Below are 19,388 nucleotides of genomic sequence, written 5' to 3'. Positions count from 1 at the left end.
CACTGTTGGACAGCTTAGAAAAACATGTTTTCTATTTATTTAAAAATAAGTTTGTAGTTACTACATTGCAGTGACAGTAATTCTTACACATACATTCTAGTTTGTATAAAAGGATTCAAAGTATTATGCATCAAAACTAACATAGAAAGTGTCCACATAACAGTAAAGAAATTTCCAATCCATATGTACAAAAAGAAAGGGCACTGTTATCCTGGTGAGATACTTCAGGTTATATATAACATGATAATCTAGATTTCTGGAAGGAAAAAAGCCTTGATAAAGCTAAAGAATTATAGTTTTCAAAACTGTTACTCATTACATACAACAGATTTGTGTTTTACATAATTCTGTACAAAATAAGTGTAATTTTTAATCTGAAAATCTGTCAGTTTTAAAATTAACCTTTCTAGGTAATTTACTTGAAGTTGAGCTCCATTCTATACATATTGAAACATTATGATGGAATTTAATTCACACATGATCATTATCCAGTTGTCCACCACACTTCTGCAGTTTTAGTATGGTCCAAAAATGTAACTTCTGTATGGTCTCAATGCATTAGCAAACCAACCTGCACAGTTGTAAGCACAAAATAGTACATGTACATCACACAGTACGTGACAGGTACTTCTATTTCTTTCTACTCCTAATTTGTGTGACCTCATTCTTTGTTCTTTCAGTGTAGAAATTCATAATATAGTACTACTTTCCCTCCCTAAAATGTATTGTTTGCATTATTTGAAGTGAATTTCCTGATGTATTTATCTGCATTAAAAAGGACCCAAATGACTGTCTCACTTTATATCTCCTAAAAGCTAAATTTATTCACCCTTATTTTATTGCAGCATATAAGGCTTCTCTCTAGAGTGCCTTGAGGCTGTTAGAACCTTGGGAAAAGGGGGGGGAGGGGGTGGGGGGGTGGGATGTTGGGGGGAAGCAGCTAATCACCTTTTTCTGCAATTTGAAATGCCTTTTAATCTGGCTTCCTGGCATGTTTCCTTCTCTAACACACTGTAAAAATGACATGGCGAATTCCCGCATTAAAATCAGCAGAAACACAAGAGCATCTGGAGGTTAGCTCTGGTTTAAAAGCTACCTGCTGTTTTCCTCTAGACATCATAGAAAGTGAGCAAGCTGTATTCACGATTCAAAACCAAGAAGCTACGTAAGCTGTCAATGCCAGATTTGTTATTTGCAACACATTGTCAAGCCTTGACCAGATTTATGAAATGTAATAGACTTCCCTCTGCATATGAACAAACATGTATATACAGTAATTTACAGCAGAAAACTAACAGCCCTTTTATCAGTTGAATATCTAGGTCCCCTTGGAAACCAAACTGTTACAAGAACTTCAGGGATAAAAGAAAATATATACTCATTTTACACGGTTCATTTGTCTTCATTTAGGTCATAAACAGAAAATGAGCTTTTGCTGTTTCTAGGTGAGTTTTCAAAACCCTCTGCCTTCTCTATCACAGCACTGTAGCAGAGTTATAAGTAAATATTTTAAAACACTGTTAAAAAAAGGCAAAATGAAAAAGTTTGACAATCTATTGTCAACAAAAATACACTATTTTAGAATAAGGTAAGGACTCGGGACACAATGTAAATATTGTGGTATGGCTATATTTTAATTGACCAGTGATGTTAAAATTACCTCAACAAGATTCACATACTACAAATAAAATGTGAATGTTGATGAAAGTGAGCTTAAAAACCTCTAACCTCCAATCTACTATACAAATACAGGGTGAAAGGGTCCCATCCAGTTAAGCCTACTGCTTTTATAGAACCAATCAACTATTTAACATGTGCCTAAATTCAAATTACACGCTAAAGCATTCACTTGTAGTCCTCAATCCAACAAGTGTGAGCAAAATACTTAAAAATGTGGTGTAAAAATCTTAACAAGCCTGAAATTACTGAATGGACAGACTATTATTTGTGTTGCATGTAGTCCTTTTTTTGGTAAGTCAAAAGCCTCTGGCACAGAATTGGTACTTAAAAATATTTGTACAGCAGTATAGTGAATAAGCTGTCTCTACACTACATTTTTAATAGATATTAATATCTATACGTGCTGCATCAGGGTCCTTTATCAATTAATAGCTTTACAGATATTAAGCCATAGTAATAGTTAACCAAATCAACCTTACAAGTCTATCAACAAACTGATCACAGGTACACACCGGACACTGTACAAATAAACATCTGTAAATCTTTATCACAGCAGTCGAATCACTGGAGGAAGACATTTCTCTGTAAAATTGTATCACTGGTCATTGCCAAGTGACAAAGAGCTCTAGTTCAATATTGACAATAATAATGAACACTACAGTGGTAAGATTTCAGTTCAGTTCCCAGAGAACACACTAACAACAGAAACAGAGTGGCTAAAGAGTTGTTAAGTATGTAGGCACAGGTACAATGATTCCTGTTAAACATTTAGAGCACACTTATGACAGAAGCAGAAGTATTTCCTCACCAGCAGTTAAAGAACACACTTTTATCGAGATACCACTCAGCAGCAAATACCAATTATAATGTTTCCCAGTATAGCGTAGAAGTACCAGAACAGTATCCTCATATCCATGTCAAATATAAATGAAGTTAATGAATAAAATGGAGTTAATTGCTGCCAGATCATTTGCATGTATGTGACTATGAAGCTATGTTATTTACAATGCAAATGTAAAACAATCACATGAGGTTTTGATATTCCATTTTCTGAACCAGTTGTTAGGTACTTGAGATGGCATTATAAAACATGCATATAACTATAGATCTTAAATTATTTCAGAACACTAACCAACAGCTTATTGCTCACATTTAAAAACCTAAGACTCTGTAATCAAAAGCTCTTTTTCTGTATTGATACAGTATCCCACAACCACCTCAAATAATAAATTTTGCCCCAACCAAAATACAGTCTGATGGTGACTAAAGTCTCATAAATAAAGTCTGCAACCTAGTGAAATTAAATTATAAAAAATATAACTTTTAAATAAATCTGGTATTAATTTCTAATAAATGTCTAGTGTTGCTTCTATAAAAAATTGACCCAAATTATCCACAGTTTATTTTTAAAGGAAAAACATTAATGTCTCTAATAAGAATCAAAAACTTACTGGCTAAAGTCACCAATATTAGTGGGTGGGAAGCAGTACTCATGTTTGGCAGACAAGGCCTTCTACCCTTGTAAAATTAGGATGTACACTCCTCTACCTACTGTAAGGGAACGCAGATTATTTCAGTCTTCAAAACTTACACACAAGGTATTTTTGATATATAAATATATACATAAACATGCCATATAAAACATTATTACAAACGGAGTAAATACAGAAGATGAATTTTAGATATAATCTATTTTATATATTACAATGCAGATAACATCAGGAAATTACACATTTTCAAATGATTGCCTTCATCAGTGAGATTTGACAAAATTAACAAGTAGAATCAATCAGTTTTGAATTGTGAAGCTGTATTGCAACTGTCCAAACGCAGCTTGTTATCTTACCATATGTTTAGTCACTCCATTTGAATCAGATGATAAAGAAATACTTATTAGAAAAAATAAATATGCCAACAAATAAAATACAAACTAATCCCTGGCCCCCAAATTCAAATCCATAACAATTCAAAGAGGATCTGGAAAATATCTCAGCCATTTTTTGTAGCAAAATGAACTATCTAAAACTAGGTATGGTGGATACTAATATGCTATCCACAGTAGCCTATTTCTATTACTCTTGGTGGCAAATACCAATATTCTTTGTTCAAACTTCTGGGCTTTCTTTCGGTAAGAAAATAAAGAGTGAAGAATCTGGCCTCAAATACATATACAGAATCTGTGCAAATTTAAGATCTTAATTCTGCATGTCTTCCCTTCCAGACATTGTAGATGATGTGTCAAAACAAAAAAAAAAGTATAACCAGAAAATTTTGGTTACATTTTTGTACCATACCAGATCTCAGTAAATACCACTACTTATGTATTTTTTTCTTTCAAACTGGACAATACTTTTTTTAAATGATAGAAAATGGTATTAAGTTTTGTTTGTAAAGGTATAAAATAACTAAATGTACCATAAACAAATAAATAACTGCTTTTCTTTTCCAGAGCAGTACATATAACAATACATTCCCCTAAGTCATATAGTTATCATTTACAATAGACAACTTAATTTTAGTAAGGATGCAAGAAATAATAGAATACAAGGCACAATCATTAAATGGAATTTTTCTTTAGGGTGTATATTGACAAATGTCAGCATGATATACCATAAAAAGTGCAGAAAAACACAATGTGCAATGAGACCACTGTATAAAACATGATTGCATAAAAAGTGATTTGGCCTTTTAACCCTAATAATTGAAAATAACCAATCTTCCCCTTAAAATTAAACTATAAAGTATGACATTTTAAAATTTTCAATTCTAGTGCTATCTAAAAAATCCTGAAAAAAATTTATACCTGGGTAATATTTTAGACATATGTGTTTATGTATATATTAATATATACACATACACTATTCTTTGTAGGTCATTTCTGCCTCTTAAGCATGTCTAAAGTTGTGGAAACAACAATCTGGATCAGAAAGTAAACATCATAATTCCATACCTGTCCTGTAATTTCCTTGAATCCTTTAACCAATTATACATTTAGACTACACATCTCTGTCAAAGGACCCCACCAGTGCATTATTTTCTACCAGAAGTACCAAAAAGGATACATTTCAGAACAATGTTAACAACTTACTATTTAAAACAAGACACAGCTTTTATCACTGCAAATGGTATGCTGTACTGACACTCAAAAGAAAAAAAGGTTTTCCACTGCACTGATTCTCAGTCTTTGGCACAATAAACAGAGATTTAGTGATTGATACAAGAATCAAGGTCTGAAAAATTAGACATTAGTCAAACTTTTTCCAATGTGGATATATATATTTGTGATTACATTTTTGCTATGTTTGGCAGAACTTGAATAAACAATGGCCTGTGCTAGGCTTCTTTTGCAGCTGAACGTTCCATCACAACTGAAATTAAGCTTTTACAGATTAGCAAAGTTTGGTATTTTATTATTTAATAGAAATGCAAGTGAATTTACTGACACTTTTTGCCTAAGTCTGCCTTCCTAGGTGACTTGACTTTACAATCAAAGGGTACCTTGGCTTGGTCAAAAATAGATTTCCGTTTTCAATTTGTGGCAATTAAAAGTTCTATTACCATTTTTCAATTGTGTAGAGATATTACATACTACTTGAGCAGAGTAGCTCTGAACTCTGTGCATCAGTCAGAAATTGCTTCAATTATTCTCAACCATGAACAAAATGACTGTTGAAATGTATAACCTATTTGGAGGGCAATAAATAGCAAAAGTTTAAAATATATATTTCTTTCAAAGAATGTTCTTTCAGTTTATCATTTTGCTAAATTTTTCTCCTCAAATCAGAACATACTCTTCTAACCCATAATAGCAGCAGAGAAGCAGAAGTCTGTTCTGCTGTTCCTTAACTGTACCTGCTTCATAGCATTCTGAAGTAAAACCCTAGGTAAAAATTACCAACCAATTAAATTAGCTTTTGCTTTTTCAGTCAACTTTCGGACTCTGCCTCTGCTTGAAGTTCCAAAAGTTAAGGAGGTGTCTTCAAACAATAGCTGCCTTTGCTCTTCCTCAGAGTCATCTTCATTGTAAAAGGCTGTCCTCCTACCCTGGTTTCTAGTTCTCATGTGAGGTTCAGAATCTTTAAGCTCTTCAGAACCCTCCTCCATAGGCTCGTGTGTCTTTTTCCTCCTGCTTCTTGTTTGCATTTTAACATTTGCAGGAGCTAAGAGGTCTGAGCCTGGCTGGCGGCTCTTCATCTTCCTTTTTGGCTTTCTACCCCCTCGGCCTTTTTTTTGTAACAAGTCTTCCTTCACATTATTTTCAGAAAGAGAATTGCATGCAGTAGAAACAGAGGCTTCCTCTGGTATATCCCTTGTGGTCTGGATTGTATTCTGCTCTGCAACCTTTTGCTGTTCAACAATTTGTAGCTTTTTTGGTTTCCTGCCTCTTTTCTTGTGCACGACCACTTCACAGCTACTGTTATTAGTCTCCACCTTGGGCTTCCGTCCAGGACCTCTTTTAACTGGAGGTTTCAAAGGCTGTCCTCCATGTCCATTTACCTGAATGCTTCCTGATGCCAAAGTATTATTCTTGCAATCTGCTGTAAAAAAATGGTACAGAAATATACACGTCACATAACGGATTTGCATTTGCATTCATTTTCACACTGCCTTAAAAAAAACTCTTACTAAAATATCTGAATTGATTCAGAATGATTGCCAATCTGTCAAAATCTAAAAAACCCCCAAGTTGAGCTCAGAGAGCTTTTTATTACAATGGAATGAGGAGTAACTTCTAGTTGGATTTAGCACATGATAGCTGCAAGGAAAAAATCCCCAAGAAACAAAATAAGCCAAGAAGCATTGGGAATGGTGTAAGGTTTGGGAATGCTTCACAGTAAGTCATCTCTGGAGAAATAAATAGAATAGATTTTCTTTCAACCTGAGGTACCATCTTTTGTATCAGATTTGTACAGATTTCTCACACTAACAGACAGCATAATGTACTTGCTTGGAGACTTTTAGAGGGCATGAATTTTCATGACATGAGGGGTAATCAACTTCCTCAAAGGGGTACGTCACTGGACCTCTTAGAAAGATGTTCTGACACCTCAGCCTTGCCTAAAATATGGCCACGAACAGGCTCCTAGCCAGCATGATAGTTCCTGCAGCCCTTTCATGAAACACCCACGCACAGCTTCTGCTGAGTTTGAATGTGCACCATCATGCACTAAAAGCACAGGCCTCCTCTGTCCTGCGAGTGAATGAAAGGAGACAGGACCATGTCAACAACATTCAGAAACCCCTGATATCCCATCCTATAACAGCTGCATATTTAGCCATGCAGTGTGGGAACAGCTGGGGCCTTTGTGAGAAAGTTTACAAGCGATGGACAGATGATTTAACTTATCAGACCACAAGCTACTTTTTCAGAAGCATGGAGGAGTAAAGAAAGAACTCCTTGGGGAGAGGTCTACAAGGAATAGGCAGATTAATTAGATGGGACCCAATTTGCAGACTACTGTGTCCCCATTTTCAGAGAAAAGATGTTTAGTGGATCTACGTGCTTCAAGCATCTTCCTAACAGTTCAAAGCTCCTTCATAAACAGGAAAGCTTTCTGACTAGGAGATCTTATTTCAGCCTCCACAGAAGCTTTGAATTTTAAGGCATTCTGACATCAAAAGACCAAGCAAGCTCACACAGGAGATTTCATGAACTAGGTCCAAGCAGGCCATTCAAATATAGAAGCAGTAAATACTGCATAGTTTTTGGGTTTTTTCTGTGCCAAAAAATGAAATAAAGAATTTGCAGCTGAGGTCCTTTGATCCTTATGCTTGCTGCTGTGCCGAATGTCATCACACTCAGTGTTACTGGACCCAAATATAACACACAAAAGTTTTATGTGATTAAACACATAGGATTTAAAGTGTAACCATGCAGAAGTCTGCTTTAGGATTTAGAAACTTATAACATGAAAATGGTGTTAAGGGTAGTCAAAACCATGCTAATTCATCAAGAAGGAAACTAACGGTGACCGAGTTGTTCCATTATTTCCCTATTCTGCTAAATCGTAATGCATTCTAATTTCCCTACCCCTAAATTACCACAACTAAAGTACAACACTATAGTCACTACATCAATAACTCTGAGGGTGGGGAGAAAGTTCCAAAGAAATTTGGTACCTTGTGGATTAACAGTGGAAGATTTTACTTTGCGCTTAATTTGCTTCTCTTTCTCAGGATTTTCTTTTGTGGAGTTATTCCTAGTGTTATGACTGCAATCAGATGGGGAAGGGTTTGATACGATACTCTGGTTCTTGGAATGTTTGGTTGAATTCTCCAGTACTAGAAGGATAAAAAGAAAACATAATTATCAATTCAAGTAGTTTATACTGCATTCAATATTGTTGGGCTAAAATTGAACTCATGTGCTACTACAAACAATTTGAGTCTGTGATCCAAAAGGGAGAAAGCTTTCTAGATAAAACAACATAGCCTAACTTGTTCAATTTTCCTCTGAAGAGCCTCAAAGGCCCATCAGTTTGAAAACAGAACCAGTCTTAGCTGAAATAAATATATCAGATTTCCAAAGAGCCAGTTTTATCTTTAAAAACATTAACAGTTTAATTAATAGAAAACCAAAACCAAAAGCACCCCAACTTGCCTGACTTTCCTGACCCTGCAGTAGTATTAGGCTTTGTAATTAAAGGCTTTATAGTTAAAGGCTTTGCTCCTGTAGAAGTAGATGGTTGCTCTGTAACAGCCACATCTGTGATCCCCCTATTGCTTCGAGTCCGCACGAGGGAGGAGGCCTCAGCGGCTTTTCCGTTCATCTGAGGCGGAGCGTGTCTCAATGCTGTCGACCGTGCAGGTGCAGAAGATGATGAAGTGGCAGAAGTTTCTGCCTTCAGCTGAGGTTTTATTAATCTCCTCTTCCTTTCAGGGCTGGAAAAGGAGTAACAATTTGTATCCTGGATGACCACCTTGTCATTTTACAGGAATAAATAAAATTAAATGCTAGTGTCTGAGATTGTGGGAGTAAAACAATCACCTCTGCATGAAGTATGTTAAAAATATGGCATTTACTGTGGAAATTCATGTAAGTTGTGAGCTTCTGGAAAGTGAATCTTTACAATAAATACTATAGTTATATGATAAAGCGTGATGCCATCACTATCCTAACGATGCTGTTTTACTGTACACATTTAGCAGTTATTTGAATTTTAAGCACTTACACTAGGATAGCTCTAAGTAAAGTTTAAAACTCTTCCACATCATAGGGACTTGCATGTCAAAGCTACCATTCTGCAATATAGGGAATAGTAAAGGAAGTATTAAGAAAAAAAACACACTAAGTTTTATTGTTTAGGTATGTCAAAATTTCACAGCATTTCATGAATACTGTAAAGGAATTAATGTACCTGGATGCAACACTACTGGAAACTGAACTGCTTCTGCTTCTTTTTTTCCTTCGTTTCTTTATTGTATTTCTTTTATGAAAGCGTAGGGCGGATTTATAATCTGATAAAATAGAACTTATGTGTTCTTCAAAGAAAGCAGAAAGGCGCAAGCTCATGCTGTAGATCTGAAAAAGAAAAGCCAGTAAACAAGCCTGATACCTTTCCAAAGCATCCCTTTACTTACTTATCACTGAACAACAGGTAGAAAAGTGAAAAGTGATTAATGTAGAAACATTTTAGGGAAATTTACAATCTGCCTCAATAAATATATGCTAATTCATGTGTAGGTTTGCTTTAACTATTTTCATGTTTTTGAAAATTGTATCACAACTGAAGATGACAGAAAAGGAAGAATTGGAAAAAACAGTCTTTCAACTGCCTTTCTAGAATGTACCCCTTTCTAGTTTCAACAAAAATTACAAAGAGAGATTCTCAATGTAATTTTGTTGTATCATACCTAGGGTCAAGAAATCTTATTTTTTGCTCTATTAACTTGCATCCTTATATCCTATACTTCAACACCAGTCTCTTACAGATGAATTGATACTGCAAGTAAGTTGGCTGCAACAGGTATAATAAATGTATTGAAATTATGTAGGTGCACATTTTTTCCCATCTCTTGGATGATTTACAGAGACTCCCAAATTCAGTTTAGATCACAAGTAATTATTTGAGCACAATTGCTATTAATTCTGAAATAAAAAACACAAAAGTGACCTGTCTAGGTACTTTGAGGAGACACAGCACCCTTTGTGCTGAAACACAAAGACAATATTGAACCAGTTCCTATTTAATGATACACCAAACCATCTGAGTGCCAGACTTGACAGTTTTGACAGATTCTGCACATGTTACTGGAGATAGCATGCAAAGGAATGTGTGTTTGAAGTGCCAAGCCAAGAAAAAAAGCTGATGACTTTAGGTCTACTGTTCGAGAAAGCATCAGTGACAGAAAGTAAGATACAAAACATAGTAAAATCATCACATTCAACTACATATTGCATGCACTGAAAGCACATAGGTTCTAGAATATTAAAACTCTTGACATAAGAACCTTCAACTTCTGAGTAAAGCAAAAAAAAAGACAAATTTATTACTATACCAGTCTGTTTGGAAGAAATATGAAAGAAATGAAAATGTCAAAAGAATCTATGAAACTACACAAAGCTAAAGATAATGTCAGATATGATAGGGCCAAGGAGAGAAAGAAAAGCCACAAAAGAATCCAGACCTGCCCCAAAAGCCCTGCCATTTGCTGCAACTGAAAGAGTGATTATTTTATGGGGTATGGCAGCCTCAACAGTGAGTGGGCCTGTCTGCTACTGACTGGAGAGTAATCACTGATCCTGATAGTTTCCTACTAAGAAATTTGTGCCTAAGCCTTAAAACAATGAAGTCCTAATGATTAACTTGCTATTCAGAACAGCCAAACATAAAAGCTGTTAATAATTCTGGTCTTAAAACCTAACACACATTAGTAAAAGAAAAGCTACACAGAAGCCTTGAACCCATGTAAATATGCATCAGATACTGCACCTACTATTAGCAGAACATCTCAGTACAAGGAGCTTTGTAAGGTGGTGCTTTAGAAAACTGTCCTGTTTCCCAGAAGTCCTAAGAGCTTCATTACAATCCTACTGCACAGCAGTGAACAGCACAGAATTTCAACATCCTATTCTGTCTATATCTGGGTATTTCAATTTTGGGCAACCTTCAAAGTAGAGAGGCTCCCTGTGTGTTTGTTCTGAAAATCTGGTTTCTTCCCCAAAATATCAGTTAAATTTCACTATTGTACTCATAATCCTGCTGCTACAGAACTTTTCTTCCATGTGATTTTCCATTTAGACTCACTTTCTAATATTTATTTTTGAAACACATATGCAGAACATCAGAACTTTCGGTATTTAAAAAACTCACATTCCTTTCTGTTGAAATACAAAGCTGTAATTGTTTCTCAGAAATATTAATATATTAAAATCAGAAATAATTAAACTTGTTTTTTAAGAACAATCAAATTACACTGTCTCTCTGCTTTTTTGGTCCTATATTTTTCAGATATAAGTGTTCTTTCAAACAACAACAATAGAAAAGAATAAAATCTTACCCTTGATCTTTTACTTGGTGTATAGGCCTTGGAATTGCTGAAAATAAGTCTCACATCTTTACATAACTCCATTGGTGACTCGTAGTTGCCAGCTTCCAGTGTTTCTCTAACAGTAGCAAAGTCCATAGGTGTGTCAATAATATCTCTATAATCCTGTTTGGAAATAGCAAAGCCATTTTTACAATTTTTCTCCCAAGCTTTACTGTATCATTTTCATTAGGACGAGTTTGATAAACCTGTTTAACCAAAATGTCCTCTTTAAATAGGTATGGAAGACTGCTGAAGACATTTTCCCCCTTTCCACTAATATACAACATACTTCCCTTGCAGACATACTCAGTAGGGTCAAAGTTAGAAGTTAACTGGTAGGTGATTTAATTCATTTTATAAACTGGTTTACTGAAACACAGAGCTCGGAAGTTTGTGTCCTGAGGGTTGCATTACTGACACACTGACATGAAGATAACAGTGATATGAAAGTGCGTCTACAAGCCTTCTAGGTGCCTTAGCAGCTCAAACTTAGGACTAAGACTAATACTGTTCTCACATTTTAGCTTTAAAATATGAAGTTTGAATACTTGAGCCTAATCAGAGGCTTATCACATCCTTTCTGAAACCTGAGCAGTTTCCCAAATAGAGACCTGACAATTTACGAATGTAATGAAGTATTAAAAACTCCACAGGCTTAGGTAGGACCCAAGTGAAGCCAATGACAAAATTTTTTTTCAGGATATGGAAGAAACAGAGACATGTTTATACAATAAAAAGCCTAAATACCAAATGTAACCAAAAAGTTTAAGTTAATCCATCAGAGTAAATAAAACCTGAAGGAGTGCCTCTGCATGTTAAACAGATTTGTGACACCAGGGAGCAGTGTGTTTCATGCCCAAGCCTAGTAGAGTGCTCTCTATCAGTTCATTTGAGGATCTCGAACACATAGAAACACTTGTAGTTGGCCACAGCATAAAGATTAGGCTACTTAAAAAATAATGGTACCCAGTGGCTGGAGAAGTGTCAAGACAGATCTACTAGTGACTTCTGAAAGAGAAGCATTTCTTTTCTCTAATTGAGACAGTTAATTTTGCCCAAGTGATTCACCCTGGGGTGATACTTTACAAAACTTAAGATATGCTAGAAGGAAAGCAAGAAAATCTTTCCTTTATTACATTAACTTTTCATATAATCTTACCTTTAGTTTTTATACTCTGAAATGAAACCAATGGTCCTTCAAAACACATCACATGCAGCAACCAAATATATGCATTTCATATATATGACCATTTTTCAATCAGAAAAGGAAAGATAACTTAATTGCAAAAGCTGTAATCTACTGAATAACATAAGCATCCCTGAATATAAAATACATTCCAACAAAAGTATCAAGAGAGCAGAAAAGTATTTTTTATTTTGAAATTAGTTGAAAAAAAACAGTAAATATTAAACAAGTGACAACAAAGTGCTGAAAAGCATTCTGTCACTACAGTTGCCTGAAGTTTCAATTGAAAGAACTGAAGAAATGGTCAAAATTTAAAAAAAAACAAACCGACCCACCACTTAACAACTGCATTATAACCAGTCACCTTGTTCTAAAATACTCACTGGATACTCAAGAAGATCCACCGGTTGTCGAAATGGTTCAGAGTCTTCGCACTGAAAAATGAGATTCAGCAGCTCCTGGCATTGCTTCTTCCATGACTGAATGTCGTATGACTGAGCCCTATTACGTAGTCGTCGCTTCGGCTGATGATCCTGAAAAGACAGTATTGCCTGGTATATATTAAATAAACTAGCTGCTTTTACAAAATCTAATGGAAGAATTACCCTACAGGATATAAATGAATTCACAACATGCAGTAGCACAGACAGAAATACCTTTACATAAAACAGTTCAGTAGAACAACACGTCACTAAGTTCAAAACTTTCAAAAACCTGAGATTACACAATACTAGAAATATTTCAGTTTTACATTTAGTTTTTAACAAATCCATTTTATCAATTGTAGCACTAAAAAATATCAATTAAAAAAAAATTTAAAAACATTCACCTTTCTTTTTCTAGTAGATGTCCCTGGCACATTTGTGTCTTTCTCTTCTTCCTTTGAGCAAGATAATGAGTCACATAAAAAGGTTAAAAAATATAAGCATATATGAGTAGGCGAATTCTTTTATATTTTAAACTTATAATTTGAGTCTCTACAGTCCTACCCCCATCCCTCTGAGAAGCATTTCATATGACTGTCAATCTCCCAGAAATCTAGCAGAAGCAGCATCCTCCAGCAAACTATTAAAGCTCTCTGCACTAAAGGAAGAGAAAAGGCTGGATTTCACCCAGTTTCTCAGCCGCCAAGAAGAAACATTGTACTGACAGAAAAGTACACTTCCGAGCAGTGACTGATACCAGCACTTTGGTCCTCCCCAGGACAGCCAGCAGTCTTGTTTCTCCAGTGTATCAATGCCAGCGCCCAAGACACAAGCACTTACCTCATCAGAGTCAGACAACACTTTCTTCTTCATTGCATTGTATAATGGAATTATGTCATAGCAGCTCTGGTCTCTGTAAAAAGGAACACAAGCTAACATTTATTTTCTATCATCACCTGTGGAATCAACTGTAATTTGCCTAGGAAACAAATTATTTATGAAGCTATTCCCAAATAAAATGAGAATGTGTTTTGTGCTATGTGAATACTAAGAGAACTGAAGTAATAAAGTCAAGCTAACCATCTGCTCAAAAAGTTGTAAAATATAGATGACTTAACAGTGTGAATATTTTAAAATTAAAAATCATAATCCTTTACCATGTATTTCTCAGCATCAGAAAAATCTAATCCTGTACTATATAAAAGGTTTGAGGCCCATTTAGCTTTGTAAGGTGCATTATAGTAAATTTATTGTACAAAATCACATCTTAGTAATTTAATTTAGCACTCACAATGTATGACATTTGAAATGCAAGTATGGAAGGACTAGCACTGTTATTGCACAAGCCTGCATAATTAAATCGGCAAAACACACTGATTTTCAATTCTTGATTAACATATAAAACTTCTTTACAGAGGAACGCTCAAAGGTGTTCTACTGTATACAAACCACTGGGCAGAAAAGTGGTTTGTAACACTTTTAGCACTTGTAACTGTAAACACACAGCAACTCCAGTCAGAATCAGAATCCCTAATACAGGCTACTGCCATTACCACTATAACAGCTGTAAGAGAAGGTAAAAAAAATTAACTGAAACACCCACCCCCCATTTTCAGCTCTTTAAGATACTTGGGTAATGTAAGAAACTAAGATGTATATTCTCAGAGGCATCTAGATATTTCATTCTCATTAGAACCATGGGCTTTATTTTCCATTGTCTAGGCCTTCTACCTTAAAGTTACAAACAAAATCTGGGCTTTCCATGACTTACTAGTTCACTTAAATTAGTATATTAATAGGCTCAAGCTATAGGCCATTATTAAGTAAGAATATCCAGGAATATCCACTAATTTAACTAAGCCAATTAAAAACATACGCTTTGAAAAACTCTAAGCTACATACACTTTGAAAAACACTGTGCTGCTTAATTAATCAGAAAAAAAACATGTAGGACAAAGATGTTAAAGAACAAAATTAGTAACAGAAAAGCCCTTTAGATGTATATCTGTTCCTGATGGTATATACTTCACTAAAACTTTTAATGTCTAAAGCAGTTAAGTGTTTTTCATTCTCCAGCAATTATCAGAAATCACAGGCACTGGAGAAATTGAAGATTTATTTATGGACTCAAAGTCCTAGATTTCCAAATACTAAACAGAGTTGTAATGTTTTTTAAGAACACATAAAAATAAAAAAGAACTAGATTCAATTTAACACTGACAAACTAAATAATTAAAAACATCACCATTTTTGTTAAACAAATGAAGTATCTTGCTGTATCTACAAGGTGGAAACAGCAGTATTTATTATGTATGAGCAAACCAAGGCTGTGGGCACAGCAAGTTCTTACAAGCTTCAGCTCTGTAGATGTGTCGACTGACTGAAAAATCTTACAATACCTGTCATTGAGTTTGTCTATAGATAATAATAGAATGCTTGAAAGACAGCTACAAGTTCAGTTGACTACAAAGCCTTTAATTTTTACTTTGCATACATATAAAACATCATTTTCAAACCTATTATAAATTATAATCTAGATTTTAGAATTATTTTAACATAGCCAGTATTCAAACTCAAAATTATAACTCCTAACTTACCAATGAATATATCTGTAAGTCCATGAAGATACTCAAACCCATTTTTATCATTTAGGAGAAAGTCTCTCAAAATAAAATGCCATGCCAATCTATGACACTCAATGTATTATAAAACTAGTTTTGAAAACTTATGAATTCTTTGTCAACATAAGCTCTATTCTCTTCTGCCCCAACAGCAGACAACAGGTTTATTTAAAGTGCAGAACTATCTTACTTTAAAATTCAGATCTAAAAAGGTTCTTAGCTTGGTAAGAGATAGGAATAACAACAGACCTACTAAGCAACTCACTTTATGAAGTGTAGAAGAAGATCTGTGACAAATTTGGCAGATTTGACAATAGGACTTCCAGGTTCATTAAAGGTGCGAGTATTGTGTTCAATGTACCGGACTTCCCACATTAACGAAGAAAGGCGCCTGTACCAAAACAGTTGGAGGAAAAGAAAAGGAAAAATAAATAAGGACAATTTCTAGCAATGTATATTAACAGGGGAAAAAGCGTTACAGCCTTCTTCTCATTCACCATTGTTTTCCCTTACATCAGAAAACGTGCATATTGGATATGCTGCCCTAAGTGACCAGCAGCAGGCAGCTTCCTCTGGCTTCCCATTCTTATGTTATATTCTATGGTAATCTATACAAATGGCTTTAAGAACATACAGCTGACACCCCTCAGGAAAACTCAGCTGTGACACTTCCGTTTTTATTTTTCCTTTACGATATATATAACCCATCCTACATAACCTTTGAATTCAGTTAAGGATTAACAATATAGTAATAAAAATGTTGTAGAGTATACCTTTTTCTGACAGAAAACAATCAGATTTCCCCTGATTAATAACCTAAATGCAGAATAGCCACATTATAAAAAATGATGCACAAAAGCAGAATAACTGAAAAAATAGATCCAAGTTGAAAAGAAAAAAATATAGTAAAGATTGACAGCATCAAAGTTTTAAGGTAAACCTCATGAAAAACCACCAAAAATCAAAAGTGATCTAAAGAATCTACTAACTGTAAAAAAAAAAATATATAAAAATCACTGCAAAGCACAACACAGTGTGGTCACTTGCTACCTAACTAAGCCTCAGCAATATTACAAACTAAAAAAGCCCATTTATTGAAGGTGTGTTGATTACAAAAAATAACTGTTTACTCTTTTGATAAGAGAAACAAAATCCAGCAAAAAGTTCCCTCCACCTGACAGCAAAGCAGTGCATTGTAGAAGAGAAAGCTGGATTACCTCATATGACACAATAAACATAGAATTCAGTATTGCAATTTTGAGGTGCTATTTTGAAAATTAAAAAGCATTGCTATATATAGATATTTACTAAAAAAAAAAAGGAGAAAAAACCCACAGCAACTGCAATCACAGTTTAGGAAAACATCAAAACAGTATCAAAAAGCATAAACTTTTTTTTGTTGTTGTTGTACAACAACTCAAAAGTTCAACAACAATAATTTAAGAAGTCATATTCTGTGTAGCTGCTTAAGTGATGCAAGAATATTTTTAAAGAATATCAGGACAAAAAACCACTTGAGATATTTCTAAGATTTCTCTTATTAAAATTAATTTGAAAATTATTAATTATTACTTTAAAAAATTATTAAGTGGAAACTTTATTCTTTGGACCAAAAGTCACTTTGCTAACCCTGCAATTTGAATCTCCAATGGAACAAGTAATTTGTATAACCAGGAATTTGAATGCCATGTAGTTATAAAATCAATTTTGGAGATGCTCAATCCTTATTTGAGTTTTAGAAAATGGAAACCTAGACCAAGGATAGAAGATGAAAGGAAGTAAAAGTGCACACCCGTGTGCACCTCCTAGTTTGGTATGACAAGACAAAGAGCTACCAAAAATACAGCTGCTGGTAGATCACAGCAGAGCTGAGACTTGGGTCTAACCTGTAAAATCTGCTTTCCAGTCTTTGCTTAATGGTACTGAGGTCTGTGGGATACGCCACAACAGTGCAATACATTGGGTAAGCCTGAAGATCCACTGGTGCCACAAATGGAGAAGCAATATCTAGATGAAAAAAAAACACCAAACAAACCACAAAACCCCCAGTTGTTATATATCACAAAGTTCTATAGCAGTTTCAAGAGTCACCCGCCTGCAACATAAGCTATTCCTTCATGTTTTAAATGCACAGCAGTTTCCCAAAAATAAGAGTAACTAGATATTCCAAATTATTTCTGGTATTCTATTTAGAGTACTTGCTGAGGTTGTGCTGCACATCCCATTGCTGCAGTGACTGGGTGTTATGCATGAAGCACCACACTCCCCAAAGGCATCACAAATACGCATTCGAAATATACACATTTGAAAAGTCTAAAAATTATACACAGAGTCTAAAAATTATACACAGATGAAGGCATGCAATTCAGTATCATTATTTACAGCACAGGCTCATTTCATTTTGCTTTATACTGCCACTCTCACATCTTTAAACAAAGCAATACATTACATTCCTGCCATTAAAGTTACAGTGCTATTTCAGCCTCTGTAATTGTGGGTAAAATCCACGCTCAAAGGAAAACAGAAACACTCTCTCCTGTCCGTACCTAAAAGCAAAGAAGCCTTCCAAAACCAATCCAATACAGTGCTAGAGGACTGCTGAGCAATTTAAGTCTGTGCACCTAAACTTCCTTGCTTCTTCCCTCCTGTACTTAGAATCATCCTGAGAGCTTAGACACATCATTCTAACATCTTGTATCTCAAGGGAAAATACTGTAATACAAAACCATAAAATCACCTTTAGAAGTCTTGTAAGTCTTTACAAACAGAAAATGTGCTGCTGCTAAGAAGACTGCTCTTCTTCTAAAATGTTCTTCTAAAATGTTTAGTTACTCTTTTGAATGTTCTAGCAACTGCTACTTTGTACCAATGCACCACACCTGCTACAGCCAAATTCCAAACTAAGTGGTCTGCCATACACCATAATGCAAAATGTAAAATTATTACTCTTAGATGGCAGAGCAAAACATTTCATTTCCTCAGTTTTTTTTTTTTTAATAAATCTCTAATTTGTTCTACTACACTGTACAGATAACTCCTTTGTTTAAGAAGCAAAGGGAGGCTTCTTATGCAGTATGTCATCAAAGAAACCATATAGGATATACAAGTGATCAGAATTATTTTAAGAGTTAAGAGGTTTTGGGCTTTTTTTGAAACATAAATCTTACCTTGTGCTTCAAAAATCAGTTAAATGAAGTATCTGTAACTTTTATATTTAATGCACGACCACTGTTAGCCCAAAACCTAAGACTACTGATTGAACACCTTTTGATCCCCATAGACAGACAGAAAACTTATAATTCAGCCTCTGTTTACTGATAGATCTCCAGCCAGACATCCATCTTTGATCAGGTAAATTTTGCAGCAATGTGTTGAACATTTTAACAATTACTTTTTCAGAAACTGCCAGTAAAGAATTGCTCCACAACCAAATAGCAAGTAGCTTTCCTAAGGTAAATTACTTTTCCCTCAACATTTTGCATAATTAAGGAAATGTGGGGAAGAAATCAGGAATTAGAAGAGGCTAATTCAGGGAAAATCCACACATAGTATCTAAGTAAATCTATGCTTTTTTCTCCCCCACCATGTGTCTGTAATTTAGTTAATATTCACTTAATCATAAAGGTTTTAATTTTAACCCCAACATGAGATTCTGGTGGCTAAAGTTAAAAAAATCAAGTAATTTGCTTTTGACATATAAAACTCACACCCCTAGCATATGTCAAATTATCTACCAAAAACAACAGTTAACTCAGGAAACAGGAAAAAAATGTAGGTTTGTAAGTACTAACTATAAAAAAACTTCAAAAATGTTCAACGAGAAAGTTTTGTTCCTGTTAATCAAAAAGTTAAATGTGTATTTTATCACATTCATTTTAGTAATTTCAGAAGTGCACATGATTATAGTCTGAAAAACAAACCAAACCAAAAACATTTCCCATATTA

The 19,388-nt window shown here is 34.7% G+C and overlaps 1 protein-coding gene across 2 annotated transcripts in view; it reads right to left on the bottom strand.

Moving 5' to 3' along the window:
* Positions 1-2,196: 2,196 nt before the first annotated feature.
* The window catches only part of PHIP (PHIP subunit of CUL4-Ring ligase complex), a 103,036-nt gene continuing 85,844 nt past the window's right edge, over positions 2,197-19,388 (bottom strand). The window contains exons 31-40 of one of the 2 annotated variants that reach the window (XM_077782322.1): positions 17,330-17,450; positions 15,709-15,834; positions 13,663-13,735; positions 13,227-13,277; positions 12,781-12,930; positions 11,182-11,334; positions 9,039-9,202; positions 8,282-8,562; positions 7,801-7,962; positions 2,197-6,215 (exon numbers count right to left, since the gene is read on the bottom strand). In XM_077782322.1, coding sequence (XP_077638448.1) covers positions 5,572-6,215; positions 7,801-7,962; positions 8,282-8,562; positions 9,039-9,202; positions 11,182-11,334; positions 12,781-12,930; positions 13,227-13,277; positions 13,663-13,735; positions 15,709-15,834; positions 17,330-17,450 — 1,925 coding nt within the window. In that variant the 3' untranslated portion in view covers positions 2,197-5,571. Of the gene's footprint in view, positions 6,219-7,800; positions 7,963-8,281; positions 8,563-9,038; positions 9,203-11,181; positions 11,335-12,780; positions 12,931-13,226; positions 13,278-13,662; positions 13,736-15,708; positions 15,835-17,329; positions 17,451-19,388 lie in introns of both variants that reach the window. The other variant, XM_031504410.2, reaches the window with a different exon arrangement.

This window comes from Lonchura striata, chromosome 3, assembly GCF_046129695.1.
Source record: "Lonchura striata isolate bLonStr1 chromosome 3, bLonStr1.mat, whole genome shotgun sequence".
In the NCBI taxonomy this organism is placed as follows: Eukaryota; Metazoa; Chordata; class Aves; order Passeriformes; family Estrildidae; genus Lonchura; species Lonchura striata.
This window is presented reverse-complemented; position numbering and strand designations above follow the sequence as displayed.